Genomic DNA, 23,469 nt, shown 5'->3' with positions numbered 1-23,469 from the left:
TAAACACTCAGCCAATAAGAATTGAATCTATAATACAATCAGAATGTATCCTATCAGATTATAACGCAGTAAGCAACACAGCTTCACTTTTCTTTCATTTGCTTTGTTGGTATTCTGATAGGTCACCATTAACATAGTAGTGACCAAAATAACAATGAAAGTGCCACAAATAACAGTAATAGTATTTATCTGGATCTTACAAATCCACCCTTCCTACAGTTCTAAATACCTAAAGGCCTTGAGCTACCTTGTAGCTCAAGCAGCTAAGGCGCCAGCCACATACACCAGAGCCACATACACCAGGCAGGTTTGAATCCAGCCTGGGTCTGCCAAACAACAACAACTACAACCAAAAAATAGCCAGGCGTTGTGGTGGGCGCCTATAGTCCCAGCTACCACTTGGGAGGCTTAGGCAAGAGAATCACTTAAGCCCAGGAGTTGGAGGATGCTGTGAGCTGTGATGCCACAGCACTCTACCCCGGGTGACAGCTTGAGGTTTTGTCTCAAAAATAAATAAATAAATAAATACCTAAAGAAAATGGTCTAAAAAACAGAGGATCAAGGTCAGCAATCTTTTAGGGATTAATAGAAAGAAACTCTTTCGTCATTTTGAAGGGAATAAACATTACTATAATGAGTATTTACAGACACTGTGAATTCTGCTGAAAGAAGCTATATATATATATAAAGAAGCTATATATATATATATAAAGCTACATATATATATAAAGAAGCTATATATATATATATATAAAGCTACATATATATATATAAAGAAGCTATATATATATATATCTCCAAGGCCAGAAATCCATACCATAACATAAGGGGAATTAAAAAGATGAGCAAAGGTACTGCCCAAGAAAAATGCTGCACTATTCTAATGATCCTGCAGCACTTTCGCAGCACTCTCATTTACAGGAGCATATTCCCTGCTCTAAATGGAATATGGCATATCTATATAATGTCATATCTTAATTTACCAAAGAAAATTAATGTGAAAGTGAGCACAGACTCATTTTCTGTCAAAAATGTCAAAATGTCTACTTAATGTAAACCTATTAAGTTAAAATTATATTAATCATTTAGAAACATTAAGATACATCATCTAAATTGTTAAGGACTGACTGGATCATGTTCTCCCAAAATTCAATGTGACTGTATTTGGAGATAGGGCTTTTAGAAAGTAATTAAGGCGAAATGAGGTCATAAAGTACAATCATATTCCAGTTGGATGGTGGCCTTATAAAAAGAGAGGGGGAGATCTTTCTCTAACTGTCTTTCTCTTTCTCCTTCCCACCACCACTCCACCAACACATGAACCAAAGAAAGACCATGTGAGCACACAGCAAAAAGGCAGCCATTTGCAAGCCAGGAAGAGGGTATTCAGAATCTGACCACGTTGGCACCCAGATCTAACACTTCCAGCCTCCAGAACTGTGAGAAAATAAATTTCTGTTGTTTAAGACAGCCAGTCTGTGGTGTTTAGGAACTCAAAAAATACCAAAAGTAATTAGCTAAATGTGGTTTACTGTTTCTTAACTGAGCTTTCTTTGCTTTTTTGTAATGTAACAATAAAGACTACTAAATAGTTTGTCACCAAGCAAACAATGATCTTTATATCTAAATCCAGGTAAATTAATAGACTAAATAATTTACATAGTATCAAGCATGACTTTATTTCTATTAGCTGGCTATTCAAATCCCTGCCACTATCTTCTCTGACTCTCCCATCAACTTTCATTACTTCAAATACCTCACAGTTCACACTTTTTTTTTTGTTTGTTTTTGTTTTTGCAGTTTTTGGCCAGGCCAGGTTTGACCTCACCACCTTGGGTATATGGGGCCAGCGCCCTACTCCTTTGAGCCACAGGCACCTCCCCAAAGGTTTTATATTTATTTTATTTTTTTTTTTTTTTTTGGAGACAGTCTCACCCTGTCGTCCTCAGTAGAGTGCCAGAGTGTTGTAGTATCAAAGCTCACATTAACCTCCAACTCCTGGGTTCAGGTGATTCTCTTGCCTCAGCCTCCAGAGCAGCTAGGACTACAGGCACCCACCACAACGCCCAGCTATTTTTTGTTGCAGTTTGGCCAGGGCCAGGTTCGAACACACACCCTCAGTATATTGGGCCGGCACCCTATCCATAGAGCCACAGGCGCTGCCCAGTTCACGTGATTTAATACCTCACAGTTCATAGGTGTCAATCAAGCTGTTCAATAATATAAATTCCATCACTTGTTTGTAGTCAATCCAGCCACTTTCTAAATCTACATAACAAACCAGATGATATGTTACCCCTCATTCTAGGAGCTTTAAAGGTCTATAATACATACCTGTATGAATCTTTTGAACACAGATAATCTATGTATTAGGCTCACCTAATACATATTTCTAAACCCTTAAGATTTTTGGTAATTTTTTGTCTTTCCTTTTTCTTGTTTTTGGTTTTTGAGACAGAGTCTCTCTCTGTTGCCCTAGGTCAGGGTACCTTGGTGTCATAGCTCACAGCAACTTCAAACTCTTGGGCTCAAGTTATTCTCTTGTTTCAGCCTCCTGAGTAGCTGGGACTATAGGTGTGCCTAATATTTCTTCTTTTAGAAAAGACAGGTCTTGGGCGGCGCCTGTGGCTCAAAAGGGTAGGGTGCTGGTCCCATGTGCCACAGGTGGTAGGTTCAAACCCAGCCCCAGCCAAAAATGGCAAAAAAAAAAAAAAAAGAAGAAGAGACAGGTCTCACTCTTGCTCAGGCTGGTCTCCAGCTCCTAAGCTCAGGAAAACCACCTACCTAGGCCTCCCAGAATGTTAGGATTATAGGCCTGAGCCACTGCACCTGGCCTAAAATAAGGTTTTTAATAAGCATAAGGTTAGCCTTTTCTCTGATCTCTTTAATATTATGTTATTCATTTGTAATGCAGATACTTTATATAAAAATATTTTCTAGCCTTGTTCCCTGAGAGGGCTTAAAAGTAATGACTCTACACTAGTAACAAATGTGCTTAGTGCCCAAATCTTGGTCTTTAAACACTACTCTCCAATAAAAGGAACTGGAGAAGCAGTTGACTCCAGGGCTGCGGCAGGAAAATTACAAGATGAGCCTAGAATTATCTTGTGGTGCCAGAAAATAACAAAATGTTAAAAAAGATGGGAGGGATATAAGAAAAGGGGACCAACCTAAGAGAGCTTATTAGCATATCCTGTTCACACTCCAAACTGTCCACGGTTCCTCTTAAATTTGGTCTCCAGAATGGACTCCAGGCAACTCCTAGTCAGAATCAGCGGGAATTTCACCTCCCTGTTTTTGACTATATGATTATATTAATAGAGCTTGAGCTTACCATAGGTTTTATTGATTTTGAGTTAGCAAAAATGCTGTATATTTTTCACACAGATTGCTATTAAACGAGTCTTCCTACATCCCATAATTTTATAGCTGATTTTTTGTAAAATAACTATACATTAATCCTTCTTATTTTCCCATTTTCAGTTTCAGCCCAAACCTTCAGTACTGCATTTCTAACCAATGCATTAGCCTTTCCTCTCAGTTTGAATCACCTATAAATCTGAAGAATTTTTTCATTTTATCATTAAAGTTGTATTCAAAAAATACACAGACACAACACATAATAATAGGGCCAAGTTCAGATCCTTTGGCAATAGTGTTCAATTAGTTACTAATACTAATGAGCTCCCCATTTCTCCATGTGTCCGGAAGAATAGCACAAGAAATTTTGTAAAAAGAAAATAAAATGCTGAAGTTCACATATTCCTCTATTACCAGTAATCTCATTATTAAAAAACTAAAGTAGAAATAAAAATTTAGAATGATCTGATTTATTGAACCCATAGTGATGACGAGAGATAAAGATGCCCTTTTCTAACTGTGAACCACCATTTATTTATTTAATAAACTACTCAATAATTTCACTCAATATTATACTACTTTAGTGGTCTTCTAGTCCCATAACCCTCGTTTAAAAAAAAAAAAGAAAATAACCAGAATATTTGCCCATATCCAGACTGATAGCATCTCTTCAGTTCTCTGTTTCTTCAAACATTACTGTGATTCTATGCAAAGTGTTCCCTGTCCCCCATAGTACTGGGATGTCATTTACCTGAGAGATTTGAACTTACTTAAAAACCTCTACCAGATCCCCCTACCTATTTTGATACAAAAGTATGGAAAGTTTGTGAGTGATCTCACGCATATCTTTGAAAGGATCACTTTGGCTGCTATGTAAGAATAAACTACAAATTGGAAACAAGGAAATAAGATAATCCAAGGGAAAGAAAATTATGGGCTAGATAGGGCATAACAATAGAAGTAGTAGTCAGATATATTTTTTCCCCTTAGGAGATAATTCAGTGGGCATGGGTTGTGTCACAGGTTGTGACTTTTTCCTCTTTTAATCCCATATAATTACTAAATGATACTTTTCACATAGTATATACTTTTGTTGGAAGAATACCATCTACAACACTTTTATTGTAGATACACTATATGTATCAAGATCTATGCCTAGGATATTTAAAGATAATTCAACTGATATTAAGAATAATTTATGTACTCTAACAGACACATATAGCATTTCATGAGCACTTACTAAGTTATGAGCACTTAATAGCTGTTGAAGTTAACTTTTAAATATAAAAGAGAAGACAATCTCAAAAGTTAAAGGAGAAAATGGCTTCAGTTAATACAGAAGTTATTATGAAGCTAGAGATAACAGAACTATTTTTTCCTCATAAAAATCAAGAGTTGAGAAGGGGCTGAATAATAAGAGTCAAATACCAAGAAGGAGAACAAAACTACATATCCATTCTAAGTTTATAAACACATGATAAAATGTAGGAAATCAAAGTAATAAATTTCAAAAAGATGAAACAGGTTTTAATATTCTCATAACTTTGTTCTATGTAAGTTTTTATACCTTCCCCACATTTCTAATTATAATATTATATTCATTATAGTAAAAATGAATAATAGATGAGAAAAAAATCACCCATCATTGCACTGCCCACATGTAAGCAGTATTAATATTTTGAGATATATTCCTTTTTTAGCTGTGTGTCTTGGGGGTAGTTGCTTAATCTCTCTGAGTCTCAGCTCCATCATTCATAAAATAAGAATAAAAATAGTACCCTAATAGGGTTGTTGCAAAGAATAAATGAGAATTTAGGACAGGGACTGACATACTTTTTCTTAAAGGACCAGAAAATAGCTTATGGACCATACATTCTCTATCTGAACTACTCAACTCTGCTGCTGGATCAAGAAAGCAGCCACAGAAGATACAGAAATAAATGGAGAAATCCAATAAAATTTATTTGTAAAACAACAGGCAGTGTGCCTTATGCCACAACGGCTTATTGTAAAGGTTCATAACTTTTCATTGTGTTTGGGTTATTGTTGAGATATCTTCTTTGGCAAGTTTTGAAATTAACAAGAAAATTTGATTTTAAAAAAAAAAAAACCTTGAACCTGCTTATCAAGAACATGGAAACACAGCTTTTTGTAAATAACTTTAGAGGGTTTTCAGACTTTCTGAAATATACCAATGGCTCTTTTGGATCACCATCAAGAAATCCTGCTTCTGGCTCGGCGCCTGTGGCTCAAGCGGCTAAGGCGCCAGCCACATACACCTAAGGTGGCGGGTTCCAATCCCCAGCCCGGGCCCACCAAACAACAATGATGGCTGCAACCCAAAAATGGCCAGGCGTTGTGGCGGGTGCCTGTAGTCCCAGCTACTTGGGAGGCTGAGGCAGGAGACTCGCTTGAGCCCAGGAGTTGGAGGTTGCTGTGAGCTGTGATGCCATGGCACTCTACCCAGGGGGATAGCTTGAGGCTCCGTCTCAAAAAAAAATAATAATAAAATAAAAGAAATCCTGCTTCTAGTTAAATATTTCATTTGATTTTTCTTTACAACACTTTACCCAGGCAGCTCCTGTGGTTCAGTAGGTAGGGTGCCAGCCCCATATACTGAGGGTGGTGGGTTCAAACCCAGCCCTGGCCAAACTGCAACAAAAAAATAGCCAGGTGTTGTAGCAAGCGCATGTAGTCCCAGCTACTCAGGAAGCTGAGGCAAAATAATTGCCTAAGCCCAGGAACTGGAGGTTGCTGTGAGCTGTGACGGCACAGTATACTCTACAGAGGGCAATAAAGAAAAATAAAAAATAAAATAAAATAAAATATAAATAAAACACTTTCCCCCTCTAAAATCCAGACATAAGTAGAATAGTAATGAACTATTTCTATCCACATTTTATAAGCCCTTTTACAAGCAAATTTTTTCACCTAATTTTTCTGAGTTATAATTATATTTTTCTAGGTCATTTCATAGCCACTGAAAATATTATTTTTATGAATAAATGATAGCATGTATGAGATAAAAAGATACTCAACTATTTTAGATGTTCCAGTTGCTCTCCTTTTCTTTTTTGAGACAGAGTCTCACTTTATCGCCTTTGGTAGAGTGCCATGGCGTCACAGCTCATAGCAACCTCAAACTCTTGGGCTCAAGCGATTCTCTTGCCTGAGTCTCCCAAGTAGCTGGGACTACAAGCACCAGCCACAATGCCCGGCTATTTTTAGAGAGGAGGTCTCACCTGTTTATTTTTAGAGATGAGGTCAAATCCATGAGCTCAGGCAATCCACCTGCCTCAGCCTCCCAGAGTGCTAGGATTACAGGCGTGAGCCACCACACCTGGCCCCTGGAATCTTTTTTTTAAATGTACCCTTGTAAGATGCACTGTAGGTGTGGTCCCACCAATTACTCTCCCTCCACCCATCCTCCCCCCTCCCCTCCCCTCTTTCTCCCCTTTCCTCTTCTTCTTGGGCTATAATTGGGTTATAGCTTTCATAAGAAAGCTACAAATTGGTTTCATAGTAAGACTGAGTACATTGAATACTTTTTCTTCCATTCTTGAGATACTTTGCTAAGAAGAATATGTTCCAGCTCCATCCATGTAAACATGTACGAGGTAAAGTCTCCATCTTTCTTTAAGGCTGCATAATATTCCATAGTGTACATATACTACAATTTATTGATCTTTTTTAATCAGCATCCATTCCACTACTTCTACTCAATCAAAACTGCTTTACTAATGCTACAGTATACATGCACAGATGCTACGACAGATACCAAATGCAAATTCCTATATATAATAAAATGTATATGTGATGTATATTGCTGTGATTAAGTACACAGGCTGGCTCTTGATAGTCAAGTTGGCCAGATTCCAGTCTGATTGTCATATACCAGCTACATAACTTAGTCAAGCCTTTAATCTATCCTAGTTTCCTAATCTATGAAAGGAAAGTTGACAGCACATACCTTGTAAGTAGTGGCATAAATGAGATAAAACATTTAAAGGACTTATCACAGTTCCTGATAGGTGAAAACCACTCAAAATGAGTTAAATACATATATCCATATATAAAGCATTTCAATAAAATTTTCCAGGTATTAAAACATAACACACACATTCAATCACTGGCAAAAGTGAGTAGTATTCATAATAGTTCAACTTTAGAATAACCAAAACATACTGGTAGTGTCAGTAAATTTCGATTTAGAAATATATATTAATAACCTATGTAGGGTGGCACCTGTGGCTCAATGGGTAGGGCACTGGCCCCATATACCGAGGGTGGCAGGTTCAAACCTGGCTCTGGCCAAATAGCAACAAAAAAATAGCCAGGTGTTGTGGCAGGTGCCTGTAGTCCCAGTTACTCGGGAGGCTGAGGCAAGAGAATCACCTGCGCCCAGGAGTTGGAGGTTGCTATGAGCTGTGTGACACCACAGCACTCTACCGGGGGCTACAAAATGAGACTCTATCTCTACAAAATCATAAATAAATAAAAAACTATGTACATGTTTTAGGACATTATCTGTACACATTTATATACATAGATATTTTTATAGTATACAGGTCAACGCCATGCACCTGTCTATTAATATCTACTGACATAACCACTTTTCTTCCTTCTGTATTTTCTCCCTTCACTTTTCTTCACTATGTTTCGCCACAAATGGAGCCAATGAACCTGTCTCCTTCTTTCTCAAAGTCAATTAACTGATCAATCATAGTCAATTCCAAATGCATGTAACTCATTCGTGTTCTCCATGCCTTCACTTAGATAAGATAAAGGTACAAACTAGTGATCACTCTACATTCATAATCAGAAAATGCAAATTGTTCTGTAGGTCAATTCAATCCATCTCTCTAAGCAACTACCATTTTAGACCTCTCTTCTCCTTAAACCTTCATGTATTCTCAACAGATAAACCTTCCTGCTACCAAAAATCTCCTATATAAAGTAAACCATTTCTCCAATTGTGCTTCCCATCTTGCCCTTCCTTTCAGGAATATTATACCATGGATTATCCTTTCTTTTATAGATTTATATCTTCCTTTCAAATCACTCTCTTCAGGATTTTTTTTTTTTTTTTGGAGACAGAGTCTCACTTTGTTGCCCTTGGTAGAGTGCTGTAGTGTCATAGCTCACAGCAACCTCAACCTCTTGAGCTCAAACGATTCTCCTGCTTCAGCCTCCCTAGTAGCTGGGACTACAGGTGCCTTGGCACAATGTCTGGCTATTTTTAGAGACGGGGGTCTCACTCTGCCTCTGGCTGGTCTCAAGCCTCTGAGCTCAGGCAATCCACGGGACTTGACCTCCCAAAGTGTTAGGATTACAGGTGTGAGCCACCCATGCAGGCCACCCTCTTCAAATTTTAAACATACCCATTCTCATCAATTTCCTTAAAAAACAAAATCAATTCCTTACAAAACAAAATCCTTCCTTCAATTTGCAATCCCTCTAATTATCACCCATATCCTTCCTTCTCCATTATAGGTTATTTATACTTACTCTCTACTGCTTTACCTCCCATTCATTAGTGATCCATTTGAAATACTCCCGCCTGATTCCTGATCTCATCACTACATCAAAGCTGCTTTGCTTAGAACCACTAAGACTTCATGTTAATTCAATACTTAAATCTCAATAGTTTGGGATGCCAAGTAACATACACCTCATCCTGAAACATTCTCTCTAACCTTGCCTTCTGGGACACCAGAATTCTCTGGTTTTCTCCAACTTCTTTAATCCTTCTCTGTTTTCATTTGAAGACTCATCTTTTCCTACTGAGCCATTTAACAAGTTTCAGTCTTAAGTCCTCTTCTTGTCTTCATCTTAGCTCTCTCCTTATATGAGCTCATTTACACATAATGTTTCAAATACCATTGACAGATGATAACCAGATCTCCTTCTGAACTCTGGTGTCTGTAAATCCAACTATCTTTAAGATCTCTCCTTGGATGAGGGAAAGGCACTTAAATTCAACAAGTTCAAACTAAACCAAAGAATCTCAACAGAGCTGAACTTGCCCAAGAATCAAAAAATAATCAAGGCTCTAATTAGCCTCCATGTATTGTTACTTACCTTTTCTTCATAGCACTTATCAAATTTGTAACTGAAAACAAAAACAGGGACAATACCTGTTTGCTTACCACTACATCTCCAGTGCATTATATAACCGACAAGCTTAGACAAAAATCTACTGATTAGATGCAGAGTCTTTTAGTTACTTTTGTTTTCCCTAGAGCTTGGAAGAGTGGACAATGCAGTATTAATGTGCTGAACTTTAGAATCTTATAGTACTTTACAAATCAACTTTCTCTCACAGTTTTTGCCACCAGTGTCCCACCATCCTCTAATATCTTTAACGTTACACATCACTATACATTTAAAATGTCACTCAATTGTCTACACCAGTGGTTCTCAGACTTCCTAATGCTGTGACCCTTTAATACGGTTCCTCATGTTGTGGTGACCCTCAATCAACAAAAATATTTTATGGTTGGGGGTCACCACAACATGAGGAACCATATTAAAGGACCAAGGCATTACAAAGGTTGAGAACCACTGGTCTAGACTTTATTGATCATATTTTTTCATATACCTAATCATATACATTTTACAATTGATTTCTCAAGTTAAATTTAAAATTTTCCTTTTTGTTTTGGTTGCAATTGTCAAGGTATAGTTTTGCACATTTTGACAGGAAAATAAAAAAAAATCATGCCAATAGTAACAGTACAACTGGTGCCTTACTTCTGTATGGCAGAACTGCAAAATGGGGGTATCATTTAAAAACTTAGAAGCTGGCAGTACCTATGCTCAGTGAGTAGGGTGCCGGCACCATATACCGTGGTGGGTTGGAACCTGGCCCCAGTCAAATTGCAACAAAAAAAAAAAAAAAAAAAAAAGCTGGATGTTGTGGCAGGTGCCTGTAGTCCCAGCCACTTGGGAGGCTGAGGCAAGAGAATTGCCTAAGCCCAAAAGCTGCAGGTTGCTGTGTGCTGTGACGCCATGGCACTCTACCAAGGGTAACAAAGTGACACTCTGTCTCTTAAAAAAAAAACTTAGAAGCAATGAACTCCACTTAAAAATATTTTCTCTTACCATTTTATCTACAAGCTAAAATTGATATATATATATATATATATTTATATGTTTTTGTTTTTGTTTTTTTTTTGAGACAGAGCCTCAAGCTGTCACCCTGGGTAGAGTGCCGTGGCATCACAGCTCACGGCAACCTCCAACTCCTGGGCTCAAGCGAGTCTCCTGCCTTAGCCTCCCAAGTAGCTGGGACCACAGGCACCCGCCACAATGCCCGGCTATTTTTCGGTTGCAGCCGTCATTGTTGTTTTGGCGGGTCCGGACTGGATTTGAACCTGCCACCTTAGGTGTACATGGCTGGCACCTTAGCCACCTGAGCCACAGGCACTGAGCCAAGATATATATATATATTTAAAGCAATGCAGTAAGTGGTTATTTAGAAAGTAGAAATACTCATGCATCTAACGAAAGACTGCATATAAAAAGTCAGTCAATTTATGTTTACTTGGATGGAGCTGGAACGTATTCTTCTTAGTAAAGTATCCCAAGAATAGAAAATAAAGTATCCAATGTACTCAATACTACTATGAAATCAATACATAATCACCTTCACATTCATATGAATAGCAAAATGTAACTATATTCCAGAAAGTAGAAAGGAAGAGGAGAGAGAGGGGGGACACAGGATGAGGGAGGGTATTTGGGGGGACCTTACCTAATGTGCATGATACAATGGTACATTTCAAAACTATTAAAAAGTGAGTATAGGGTGGTGCCTGTGGCTCAAAGGAGTAGGGCACTGACCCCATATGCCGGAGGTGGTGGGTTCAAGCCCAGCCCCAGCCAAAAACTGCAAAAAAAAAGAAAAGAAAGAAAGAAATGAGCATAATTGTGATGGATGTATTAGTTCAATGTAAGCATTTCACATTGTATATCAAAGCAGTACGCTAAACCCCATAAATGCATCAGTGTACAAAGTTATGATTTAATAAAAAATAATAATAAAAATAATTTTTTCAAAAGTCATTCAAGCTTAGGACCTCATTGGTCAACCTAAAATGACCTTAATAGGGTCACTTAACCCATTCATCTTTAAAAAATCATCTATTTTTGGAAAACAATAAAAATTTCATAATACTCAAAGATAATCTTGCATTTATTTGTAGAAGATAAACAATCTGTGAGGGAGGGAAAGAAAAATGAAATGTATACTTTTATATTTTATTTTTTCTTTGATTATAAAGGTAGTAGGTTTGATTTTTTTAAACCTAAAAATAAACAAATATAAAGAAAAAATTTCAGCCTTAAGCATACTACTAAGAAGTTATTCATCACTAACAACTTTCTCTTCAATCTTTTTTATTTACAAAAGTGAAATCAACTGTTCCTGCTATCTTTTCAGTTATTATATACTATAGTTTCCCATAGAAATATTCCTTAAAAACGTAATTATTGGGGGGTAAGGGACATAAGATTCTATTGTATGTCTCCTAACTCAGGTCATTGAGGTTGTTTTCAATGATTTATTAAAATGTCCTTATGAACAATTAGTGTTATTCAACTCTGAAAGTCAACCTAAAAAAAAAAAAAAAAAAAGCACTAAACAACAACAAAAAAAGCATTTATTTCCCCAAATACATCCCTCAAGATCTAAGGTTCACTTTGTTTTGTTTTTCCTAATTATAATAAGTTAATGTCTTTTCATAGATTTTACCTTTTATGAATACTGGAAATGTCCCAAATGTACCCAAATATGTGTCCAAATTAGTGTCCCAAATATTGCAAACCATTTTTTAAAAAGCTAAAAAATTTTGATCTGCAATTTGAAATAAAAGCAATTTTGCCCAAAAAAGCACATAAAGTAAATCAATACAATGGAATTATTTCTAGCTCTAAAATCAGAAAGCAGCATACTCCTTTTGCAAAGTAAATAAATCACTCTGAATTATTTCCAATATCTTCTTTTTCATAATCTTCCATATCTATTCTTCATTGAACTAGAAAACTAATTTGAGATTTCTAGTTAAATGTGGCTGACTGAACACACATTTACTTCTAATTCCACTTGAAAACTTTAGTAAATAACAGTAAAAATAAATTTGTTTTAAAAAGCCTAAAAAACAGCCATGAGAAAAGAGAGATGTCTTTGGGTAGTTTGAAATTAGATGAATGAGTGGTAACTGATTTAAGAGACCTGAGAACCTTAAATCAAATTCACAAATGGAGGGAGTTCAGGAACACGGTGATGCATGCTTGAATCCACCCCAGAACCCTAAGAAAATCTCAGGAACTTGAAGCACCACGACATACCTCTGATAGTAGAAGTAAAAAAAGATTCAAAAACACAAAGATCAGTTGAAAATCTCCCTCAGATCTCCTCTCCTAGCAAACAATGGAAACTAACTCCTAATTCTATGGAAACACTGAACTGTAAGATACTCAGTCACAAAGAGAGGAGGAGAGATAGAGGGAAGAGGGCATAGAGAAAACAGGGTAAAATCAAGTATACACACTGAACAGGCCCGAAAGTGAGATGGTGACACAGTTCCTATCTTCTAGTTCAGCTAGGACAACTGATCACATCTACAACTAGGGAAAAAAAATATTTATAAACAAGGAGGTAAATATCTAAAAGAACTGCATGTCTCTGAAGATAAAGTAGGGAAAAGAAGGGATAGAGGATCACTGCTATTTTTTACTATAAGCTGTGCCTTTACCCCCCCACCCCAAAAAAAAACTAACTGGTAGCTTTTATAGTATCCATTTTTGTTTATTTCCTTCCTTACTAAAAGAATGATATGCATGTGCCAACCAAGGAAAAACAAAACTTTAAAAAAAAATTCTCCTAACATTTTTTTCAGATGGGAATAGCTAACAAGTAAAAATTTTTCACTGGGTAAAATTTAGGGCAAGTTGTTTTGGGCTCACCCCACAGAGATACCCAGTTCTTGCCACCTGAAAGTCAGATACGATGCCTGGAACTTCAGCAACTACCCCAGATCATGAGACAAACTCAGGATGGGATGACAAGGATGACTGACTGATAAGAAAAACAGAGCAAATGGGGCGGCGCCTGTGGCTCAGTGGGTAGGGCGCCAGCCCCATACACTGAGGGTGGCAGGTTCAAACCTGGCCCCAGCCAAACTGCAACAAAAAATAGCTGAGCGTTGTGGCAGGTGCCTATAGACCCAGCTACTCAGGAGGCTGAGGCAAGAGAATTGCCTAACCCCAGGAGTTGGGGGTTGCTGTGAGCTGTGACACTACAGCACGCTACTTAGGGTGATAAAGTGAGACTATCTCAAAAAAAAAAAAAAGCAAATGATTGTACAATGGTGATAAGAGTACCATACCATCCCTACACTACCTACCAAGACTTTACATGAGAAATAATGTCTACCTTGTTTAGCCACTTAGGTCAGATCTCTATAGCAGCAAAATGCAAATCCTGATTTTAGGCCTTGTCTAACTTTTTAAAACTATGTACATTGACAAAAATTAAAGGTAAATTTAAAAAGTAATTCCAATTAATAGCAAGAGTTGGTAAAAATATACTACAGATATACTTTGAAAAAACTATTCATATACCTGTAAGTATTCATTAAATTCTATACCAAGACCAAGAAATAAAAGTTGTTTTTCTTAAAACAACTACATTTTCATTTCTCTAAAGAAAGATTAGTATGTATTTTATGAAACAGTGAGGCATGGCTCGGCGTCTGTGGCTCAAACGGCTAAGGCGCCAGCCACATACACCTGATCTGACGGGTTCAAATCCAGCCTAGGCCTGCCAAACAACAATGAAGGCTGCAACCAAAAATAGCCAAGCATCGTTGAGGGTGCCTGTAATGCCAGCTACTTGGGAGGTGGAGGCAGGAGACTCGCTTGAGCCCAGGAGTTGGAGGTTGCTGTGAGCTGTGACGCCACGGCACTCTACCCAGGGGGACAGCTTTAGGCTCTGTCTCAAAAAAAAAATTTTTTTTAATGCAAAAAAAAAAAAAGAGAAAGAAAAGAAACAATGAGGCAAACCTTTTCTTCTATTAAAATTGCCTCTTCAGATTTTTGCCCTATTACAAAACCTAGCCCACAGTAGTTACTTAAAAATTATTTAAGCATCATTAAATACTTTTTTGCCATTTGTATCAGCATTACAGACATGAAGTATCCACAGAGTGTAGCAGGCATATCCTGTGCACTGTAGGATGTTCAGCAATATCTCTGGTCTTTATGCCAATAGCATACCCCAGTCAAGACAATCAAAAATATCTCCTGGCCAGGTGCGGTGGCTCACGCCTGTAATCTAGCATTCTGGGAGGCCACAGTGGGTGGATTACTTGAGCTCAGGAGTTCAAGACCAGCCTGAGCAAGAGCAAGAGCAAGATCTCATCTCTACTAAAATAGAAAAAAAACCCTACCCAGGCCTTGTGTTGGGCACCTGTAGTCCTAGCTACTCAAAAGGAGAAGGCAAGAGGATTGCTCAAGTCCAAGAGTTTGAGGTTATTGTGAGCTATGAAGCCATAGCACTCTACCTAACAGAGTAAAACTCTGTCTCAAATTAAAACACACACACACAAATATAAACTATTGACATTGCCAAATGTATGAAACAAAAAAATTCTGGAAACCCCTACCACAGAGAAAATGGTAGTTCTTTTGCAAATCACTGTGCTTCAACAGGGGCATTCAGCTTTTCTAGTTAAATAACAATATTTAAGAATTATAGGCCTGCACAGTGGCTCATGCCTGTAATCCTAGCACTCTAGGAGGTAGGGGTGGGGGGACTGACTGAGCTCACAGTTTGAGACCAGCCTAAGCAAGAGGGAGACCTCATCTCTAAAAATAGCCAGGCGTTGTGGCAGGAGCCTGTAGTCCCAGCTACTTGGGAGGCCGAGGCAAGAGAATCACTTGAGCCCAAAAGTTTGATGTTGCCGTGAGCTATGAAGCTACAGCACTGTACTAAGGGCAACAAAGTAAGACTTTGTCCAAAAAAAAAAAAAAAAAATTATAACTATTTTAAATAGTTAAAATTTTTTAAATAATTTAATTTTAAATTTTCTCTAAAGTTTATTATGAGATACAGACTGTCAACTACGTACATATTGTCTCTAACATCCCTCTTAACTCCTCAGAAGATTTTACAAGAGAGAAATATTAATAGCATCTATCTCTTTAAGTCTATCTATATGGTAGGTACAGTACTAAGCACTTCATGTTCATTCTTTCATTTTATGCTCATGACATCCTCATGGATGACTATTAACTCCATTGCAGTATGAAGTAATTTAAAGTATATTTTAATTAAGATATCAAAGTATTTCCAGAAATATTTATTACTCACTATGTTTACCCTGTCACTGAATGAGAATAAAGTACCTACTTGCTTAGTTTATAATCAATTAATGGCAAAAAAAGTCTCAATATATTTGGTGACAAAGTTGAATTATTAAACCTTAAGGAATTGGAGAAATGATCATAGGACTTAACAAATCAGAGTGACAATAAAGATCTGGTTCTTGAAATATTTTTTACTATCATGGCATGATGAGAGAGTACTTTTTGAACTTTTCATCCATGATTCTCTGAGTACATTCAGTAATTTTTTTCTCTTTGCAGCACTTGCAAAAGGAAGAGAGAGAGAGAGAGATAAAGAAAGAAAATTCCCTCTACAATATTTGAAAATTTATTTGTAATTTCAATCTGCCTTTCAGTAGAAACTGAAAACTGGGTTCAAATCCCAGATTCTCTACCTATCTGAAACCAAGACAAATTAACACCTTCAAGTCTCAATTTCAACTGTGTAACTTTTAGCTATCTGAAGGCCCTCAATAAAAGTTACTTTCGCCTACCTTGCATCTTCAAAGCAAATTAGGTATCAGTTAAGGGCCAGTTCTATAGCATTTATTGACAGTGCACTAAAGCACTGGAAGGTTGTTAATAAGGTGAGTTAGCCTAACATTATCCCAACAAGAGCTAAGGGAGGTTGTAATAAGGTGAGTTAGTCTAACATTACCCCATTTATCTTCTGTTTTACTTCTCCTAGTGGTAAACGAAAGAACCTCTCTTAAAAAGAAGAGTTCCTTCCTCTCTCCCTTCACCCACACAACTAACTGCCAAGAAATTTGATTCATATTTCCCTCTAAAAGAAGGAAAATAAATTAGAGCCTTTCTTCTCAACACCATCAGACAGTGTGTATAATGCCTATATTTAGTTAAGTGTCACCAACTCAAGTGCATACCATCCATTTTAATGGATTACTCATGATTAAGTCATTTACTAATAAATTGAAATTGATTTTAATACTAAATATTAATGCTTACTATTACCCTCAATAAATATTAGAAAATCAAATATTTAAAAATAAACTATGTTGGGAATTAGATTATACAATCCGCTGCTTACCTTACTGGCAAATAAAACAGAATATGTATAGTAGAATTTTATTAATAGGTAGATAAACTTCAATTTCATAAAAGTAATTTTTATTCCATCTAAAAGTTTTAATGTGAAAAAAATATTTCACAAAGATCACCCACAAAATGGACAGAAACCCTAAGAACAGATATGTTGGCAATCTAGAGAATTATATAATATGTAATGAGATTTCAGGTAAACTAACATAACAGTATGACAGCAGTAACACTCATAGTTTAGGAATGTAAAATAAATGTTCATTAAGTTTTTACTGTTTACTTTTATTTCCTTGGATATTCAAAAGGTAGTGAAATTTTATGTAACAGTATTCATTTGTTTCGTTGTTAACATCTTTTACTGTCACTATTGACTGTATTTCATAGGCTAACTTTGTTTTAAAAAATGAGTTCAAGAAGCAATAATAGTTAAAAGTTCTTCAAAAATGTTCTGACTCTCAAAATTTCAAATTCTACAGCAATCAAGGGTTATTTGAGCAAGTAAATTAGCTAAGCTAAATGTAACCAGAAATTGCTTTTAATGATATAAAAAGCAAAACAGAAAAAGATTTTCTGAACTTAAATATATTAAATGTATCAACTGTATCCTAATTTTCAGAACTTCAAAATTCCTGTAGGCACAAAGTCTACCAATAGCATACTAAGTGTAACAGGTATAGAAAACAATTGCTCTGAAAATAAGACACTTAACTTTTAAATACAGTGAATGCCCATTATCAAAATAAAAACATATTTCAAGAAAGTCACTAAATAGAATACAAAGCCAAAGAAACTGACACACCCTTTATAATAGCAAGACAATTTCAACCTTCAAACCAACCTATAAGACACTGGGACAAAAATAAAGTCAAAACACAATTTGAACTAAAGCACCGAAAACTTAACCTGAAAATGTCAACTCCATGCTTTTTCTTTCAGTGCTTGAAATGGCAAAAGATCAAATGTTTACAAACATGATGCTCACTTCTCATTAACTTTCTTTCCTACCTGTTACCATAATGAAATCAATAACTAACTAATGCAAACTCTTTAGAAATTTACTCATTTAAATTTAACTATTATCCCTATTTGGCAGAAGAGGAAACTGAGGCACAGAGAGGTTCTGTAACTGGTCCCCAGCAACACAGCTAGAAAGTGGTGGAACCAGGATTTGAACCCTAATAAATCCAAGATAATAAATTCTAAAAGGGATATAATGGGAAAAGGTGTAAATATTTTTTTCAAAATGATTTACAAAGAATGTTATGAATGACAACAAAACATGTAAATTATAAATGTACATAGATGAGAATGCAGACTACACAAACTTTACCCTCAAACAAGTACTTTAGATCTATAATATCTGATTACAAACACTTTAAACACCATCAAATTCTGGTGTCAGTGAACTGAGTAAATAATGTACTGTCATTGCTCAGACACTGTATTTTACAGACTAAATAAAATACATTGTAATTTAAAGGATAAGGGAGCTTGATGATGTAACCAAAACAAGACTTTCAGGAAAATGACTTTCTCCACGAGCAGTTAATTAGAAAAGAGCGTGTCAAGGGAAGAAAGTAAAAAAAAAGAGAGAGAGAGAAGAAAAGATGACAATCACTTTGCCTTAACACCCGCCTCCCCACACCCGAAAAAGTAACTAAATCACCGTGGGTCAGCGCTTAAGCCAATTGGAGAACTGGCCCAGCGGGATCTTGTGAAGGGATGACAGGAGACCCTAGCAGAGGGGGAAGGGTGACGATGACAGGAGAGGAGGTTGTAGAGAGATGGCATACCTCCTATTCGCAAAGAGAGAAAAATGCGGGGGCGGGGGGCAAGGGACACAGGAGAAGAAGCAGAAATTGTTATCAGAGGTTCCAAACGAGGTGAGAAGGACCAAGGTAAGAAACATAAGAAAGGAGGGACTCTCGAGCAAGAAAGGGTCTGTTTGGGGTAGGAGAGACATGTCAGGACAGAGCTTTCTAGCCAGTTGAACCTCCTTCTCTCTAGCCCCTCCACCCACGACCAACTCTCACTTTCTTAACAACCCTAAACCCGCGGGTCACCCCAGTCCTGCTCCCCGCCCCCCACCCCAAGCCGGATAGGTGGAGGGGGGGAGCTTCACCCTCACCCTCCTTGTTGGGTTGGGGAAGCAAGTACTGGACACAGCCCAGATTAGTGTGTGTACAAAAAGGCCAGAAGACGCAGAGAGGCCCAGGACCCGGGTGACAAGTCGGGACGACCAACGGGCGCCTCACCTGACAGAAGCGTCGGCAGTAATCCCGACTGCTGATCCCAACGCCGCCGCCGCCACTACCGCCGCCGCCGCCGCCGCCGCCACCGCCACTGCAGCCGCTGGTGTCGCCCACGGATCTCAGCCCCACAGGGCCCAGCGGGGACTCCACAATGGCCACGAGCTCTTCTCCGAGGCGTTCGGCCTCTTGGTCGCTCTCTTCCTCCGCCATGAGGCTCTCGCCGCCCAGCGCGTACCAGCCCCTGCGCCGCCGCCGCTGTAGCTGCCTCGGCTAACCTCCTCCTCCTTTAGTTCCCTCCCCCTTCCCTCCGCCCTAGCCGGACAGGGGCCTCTCTGGTGGCCTCTATTTCCGGCTCCGCCCACCCACGCCCACAGTTTTGATTGGATAACGCTGGCCGCCAATTATTATTATGCCCGCCCTTCCACTATTATTGGTCAATTCAGCCGTCTGTTTGATAGATCAGCGGTCTGTTGGTCAATGTTGCTCGGCGGTTGCTGGGGACCGCCTACGGGATCTACCATAGGCGGTGCAGGAGGACGGGGCGCGGCGGGGGACACAGCGGCCGCCGCGGGGCTCGATCGGGTAACGGCGGCGACGGCGGCAGCGACGAGTTCTCCTCACTCGTCCTCTTGCTTTTCCTTTTCCTCCTCCTCTTTTCCTTTCCGACTGGGTCTCATCTACTTCCCCTAACGGCGGCCTCGATCCTACGGTACCGAGGAGCTAGGGAGGCCAAGGGTGGGCCCGGCCGTTGCTGCGGACTCTGGGCCCGGGGCCTTCCGTCCCGAAGCGGGAGTCGGGGGCGGGGCCGGGGTGCCGTTGTCTGCGGGAGGAAGAGGGAGGAGACGGGAAGCCTGACAGCGGCCGCCTCCACCGGGCTTCTGCCGCCGCCTCCCCTGAGACTGCCGCCAACTCGGCTGTTGAGTTCCTGGGCCCACTGCTGGCAGCTGGGTCTCGGCCTTGCCCGGCTAGCGGGGTCAGAGCGGTGGGCGGCAGCCGTGTTGGGCTTGGCGCGGGAGGAGGGAAGTCTAGACGCCAGGAACGTCCCGCGCTGGGCCTCTCTCCCACCCTCGCCGAACCCCGGGGCCTGGGGAGCGCGAGGAGGTGCAAAGCGGGGCCGACAACCAAGAAGGAACTGGGAGGGGAAGTGTTGGGTTAACGTTGAGATCGGGTTTGTGGTGTGGAGTTACCTGAAGAGCGATTTTAGAGTCACCTGCGTGGTGGCTGTTGTTGACGTGCTTGTTCGTCTTTTCATCCGCCCTTTTTTCTTTTCCCCTCCCCCTTTTTTTCTTTCCATTTGTTTTCCGCATTTTAGAGTAAAGGCATGACTTCCCAGCACGGCAGGGAAGATAGGGTGCAAGCCCAGAAACTATTTCCCCACCACCACTTGTTGAAAAACTGATTCGAAGGCATCTCCGGGTTTGAACAAACAGAAAGTTTCAGGATTTGATGAATCTCTGGTTTTGCACTGGAGACTTTTCACTACTGAATATCAAGACGAAAAAACTGGAAACTAATCGGGTAAACGTTTAAACTTGAAAACTACTACTGAGTTTTATTTTAATCTAGTAGATGACTTGCTGCTTCTCTTCCGTTGGCTAACTCTTGCTCTTAACTTTTTAACTTTCTCATTTGTTTAAAATATCCCTATCTCTTATTGAAAACACTTTTTGTTCTTCAGGAATGTAAACTCGAGCATCCTCTACTGGGTAGATATTTGCCTCTGCAGTAACGCAAACAGTTTTTGAAAGTTGACAGACACTGGAAAGTATGCTTTTCAAATTAACACGAGTAGATTGAGCATTTTATGCTAGAAAGAATTGTGTACTTATTGTTTTAAAATTTAATATCCAAATATTCAAAGATAGAAGACTTTTCGAAAGTGAGATTTAGGCATTAGCAAGTGCAAATATTTAATGTTTTGACTTTAATGGAAAAAAAATACCTAGGCTTCATTATACCTTCCAGAATTTCTGTGAAATGTTAAATTTTCTGGATTGGGTTCATGAGTGTCTTAACACATTGACAATTTAAAAATTCTTTCAAAGGAGATTTCATGTTCCGCAGTTATTCTCTCTTCTGGATTAATGGAATACTCCATTATTTCTGATTACATGAAGCATAGTCCTTCAGAGCACAGTTAGGAATCTTTTGCATATATATATACACACATATGTGTGTATATATATTCTATCGAATTACTATTCATGTCTCACATCTTAATTACAAAATTGGTTCCCCAAAGCCACAGCCCCAGGGAACAATGAAGACTGAAAGACCCTTTGTCAGTCACCTACTAAAATATGTGTTCATTAACTCAAGGTTTCACAGCCTGTAAAGTTCCAGGGATCTTAAAAGCTTATTATTAAGATAAATTGAGAGATTTTTAAGCTGCTTCTAAAATACTTGGACACTTAGTGAAGATGCTTATTTTTTTCCTTCAAGTTTTGATTGAGCTTATGTCATAGACTAGACATTATGTTCTTGATATTCTAAATTACTAGTAAGTGAAACAAATATTAACAAATGTAATTATTAGGCTTTAATGAGAAACAGCACTGTGCATAGCTTATCATCCTATAGAATACTTAAGGAAAATATACTTTAGCTATTTTTGGCCTAAAAATTTAATGTTTTTGTTGCTGTTAATGGCATTTGGTCTGTGTTCTTTCTTAGTTTTTACTTCTTTTACTCCTTAGAACAATTTTGGAAGTTATGTCCATCTTCATATAGAATTACGCCAGTTCATGCCCACCTATTTAAATAAACTCTCCACAGTTGTGTTCCTAGAATCATTAGCCCCAAAATTGTAACCGGAAAGAAACTCTTTTAAACTTGAATATGTACCTAAAGTGGATAAGAATAATGTAATTGACACTATAAATGTTAAGCTGTTATTAGGTTTTCCTAAAAGATAATTACATCTGGGATAGTTTGAGTTCTTTCTTCATAACTCTAATTTATTTGAATTTTCATAAAAATCAAGGAATGTACCTAGTCATAATTTAGTAACTTGCTCTAGTTTTGCCTTCCCTTATATATTTTGGATAAGTTAAAACTTACTGGACACAGATCTATTAATTTGAATTAAGTTTTTTGAAGTCTTTATGTCCTAGAGTGCTTATAACCTGCCTTTATTGTTAATTACTTGCAGAATGAGCTGTTGTTATAACATGTATCTTTTCTTCTCTTGTCTTAAAAGAATCTTATCCAAAGTCAGAATGGAACGATTTGTGGTAACAGCACCACCTGCTAGAAACCGTTCTAAGACTGCATTGTATGTGACGCCCCTGGATCGAGTCTCTGAGTTTGGAGGTGAGCTTCACGAAGATGGAGGAAAACTCTTCTGCACTTCTTGCAATGTGGTTCTGAATCATGTGCGCAAGTCTGCCATTAGTGACCACCTCAAGTCAAAGACTCATACCAAGAGGAAGGCAGAATTTGAAGAGCAGAATGTGAGAAAGAAGCAGAGGCCCCTAACTGCATCTCTTCAGTGCAACAGTACTGCACAAACGGAGAAAGTCAGTGTTATCCAGGACTTTGTGAAAATGTGTCTGGAAGCCAACATCCCACTTGAGAAGGCTGATCACCCAGCAGTCCGTGCTTTCCTGTCTCGCCATGTGAAGAATGGAGGCTCCATACCTAAATCAGACCAGCTGCGGAGAGCCTATCTTCCTGATGGATATGAGAATGAAAATCAGCTCCTCAACTCACAAGATTGTTGACAAGGAGGTTACCACCATTGTGATCAAGATAAATAATGTGGAGTATTAAAGTTACGTGTTGATTGTGTGGTTCATTTTTATATTTATTTCATTTAAAATCATGTGATGCAGAATAGTTTTGCAATGTGTATATAGTTGCAGGCAAAAAAAAAAAAAAAAAAAAAATCCTCACTGCAAAACTTGTTAATTTTAGTCACCAATGTTATAAAGCAAAACTTAGGTTTAGAGGGTGCTAGGATGCCTGAAACCTGATGGTTATCTTTAAAATTGATGGTTTTTCTCCTGAAATGTTTGTGCATGGATGAACTGCCCTGCTTTTTTACCCTGTTGCCATGTATGATTATTGCTTGTGAAATTGCTTAATTTCTCGAAGACTAGCCTAGGAAATTGAAGCTGCTGCCAGGCGACACCACTCACAGTAACTTAGAGAAATTATTTCTGATCAGAAGATCCTCTTCAAAAAGGAAGGGGCAGTGGGAAACTGTTCTTACATCTTCAGATTCCGATTCCTAGCAGAAATGACTGTTTATTTCAAACTATGTTTTACTTGTATATTATGTAGTTAACTATACTTCAATTTTTCACTTTTTTCCCCCTTTTTAAAGGCTTATTACATTTATAGCAGTTTCAAGTGACCAAAAGACTAAAATCTTTCATTTAATGTCAGTGCCAAGAGCCATAGAGAA

The 23,469-nt window shown here is 38.4% G+C and overlaps 2 protein-coding genes across 4 annotated transcripts in view; one reads left to right on the top strand and one right to left on the bottom strand.

Annotated features, from left to right (window-relative positions):
- Positions 1-19,306, bottom strand: part of ZNF654 (zinc finger protein 654) — an 87,215-nt gene extending 67,909 nt beyond the window's left edge. Inside the window, exon 1 of one of the 3 annotated variants that reach the window (XM_003783931.3) lies at positions 19,065-19,306. Coding sequence is in view for 2 of the 3 variants with exons in the window: in XM_023509708.1 (XP_023365476.1) it covers positions 19,065-19,271 (207 nt within the window). In the remaining variant the exon portion in view is untranslated. The remainder of the gene's footprint in view (positions 1-19,064) is intronic. The other 2 variants (XM_023509708.1, XM_023509707.1) reach the window with 2 other exon arrangements.
- A 481-nt stretch (positions 19,307-19,787) lies between these two features.
- Positions 19,788-22,857, top strand: CGGBP1 (CGG triplet repeat binding protein 1). Its single transcript, XM_012801590.2, has 2 exons — positions 19,788-20,579; positions 22,261-22,857. Exon 2 carries the CDS (start codon positions 22,280-22,282, stop codon positions 22,781-22,783), a length of 504 nt encoding a protein of 167 aa, XP_012657044.1. The 5' UTR covers positions 19,788-20,579; positions 22,261-22,279; the 3' UTR covers positions 22,784-22,857.
- Positions 22,858-23,469: the final 612 nt, after the last annotated feature.

The sequence above is a fragment of the Otolemur garnettii genome, unplaced genomic scaffold, assembly GCF_000181295.1.
Source record: "Otolemur garnettii isolate 467f Iridium unplaced genomic scaffold, OtoGar3 scaffold00009, whole genome shotgun sequence".
Classification (NCBI taxonomy): Eukaryota; Metazoa; Chordata; class Mammalia; order Primates; family Galagidae; genus Otolemur; species Otolemur garnettii.
Note: the sequence above shows the minus strand (reverse complement) of the source record. Positions and strands in the feature narration are given on the sequence as shown.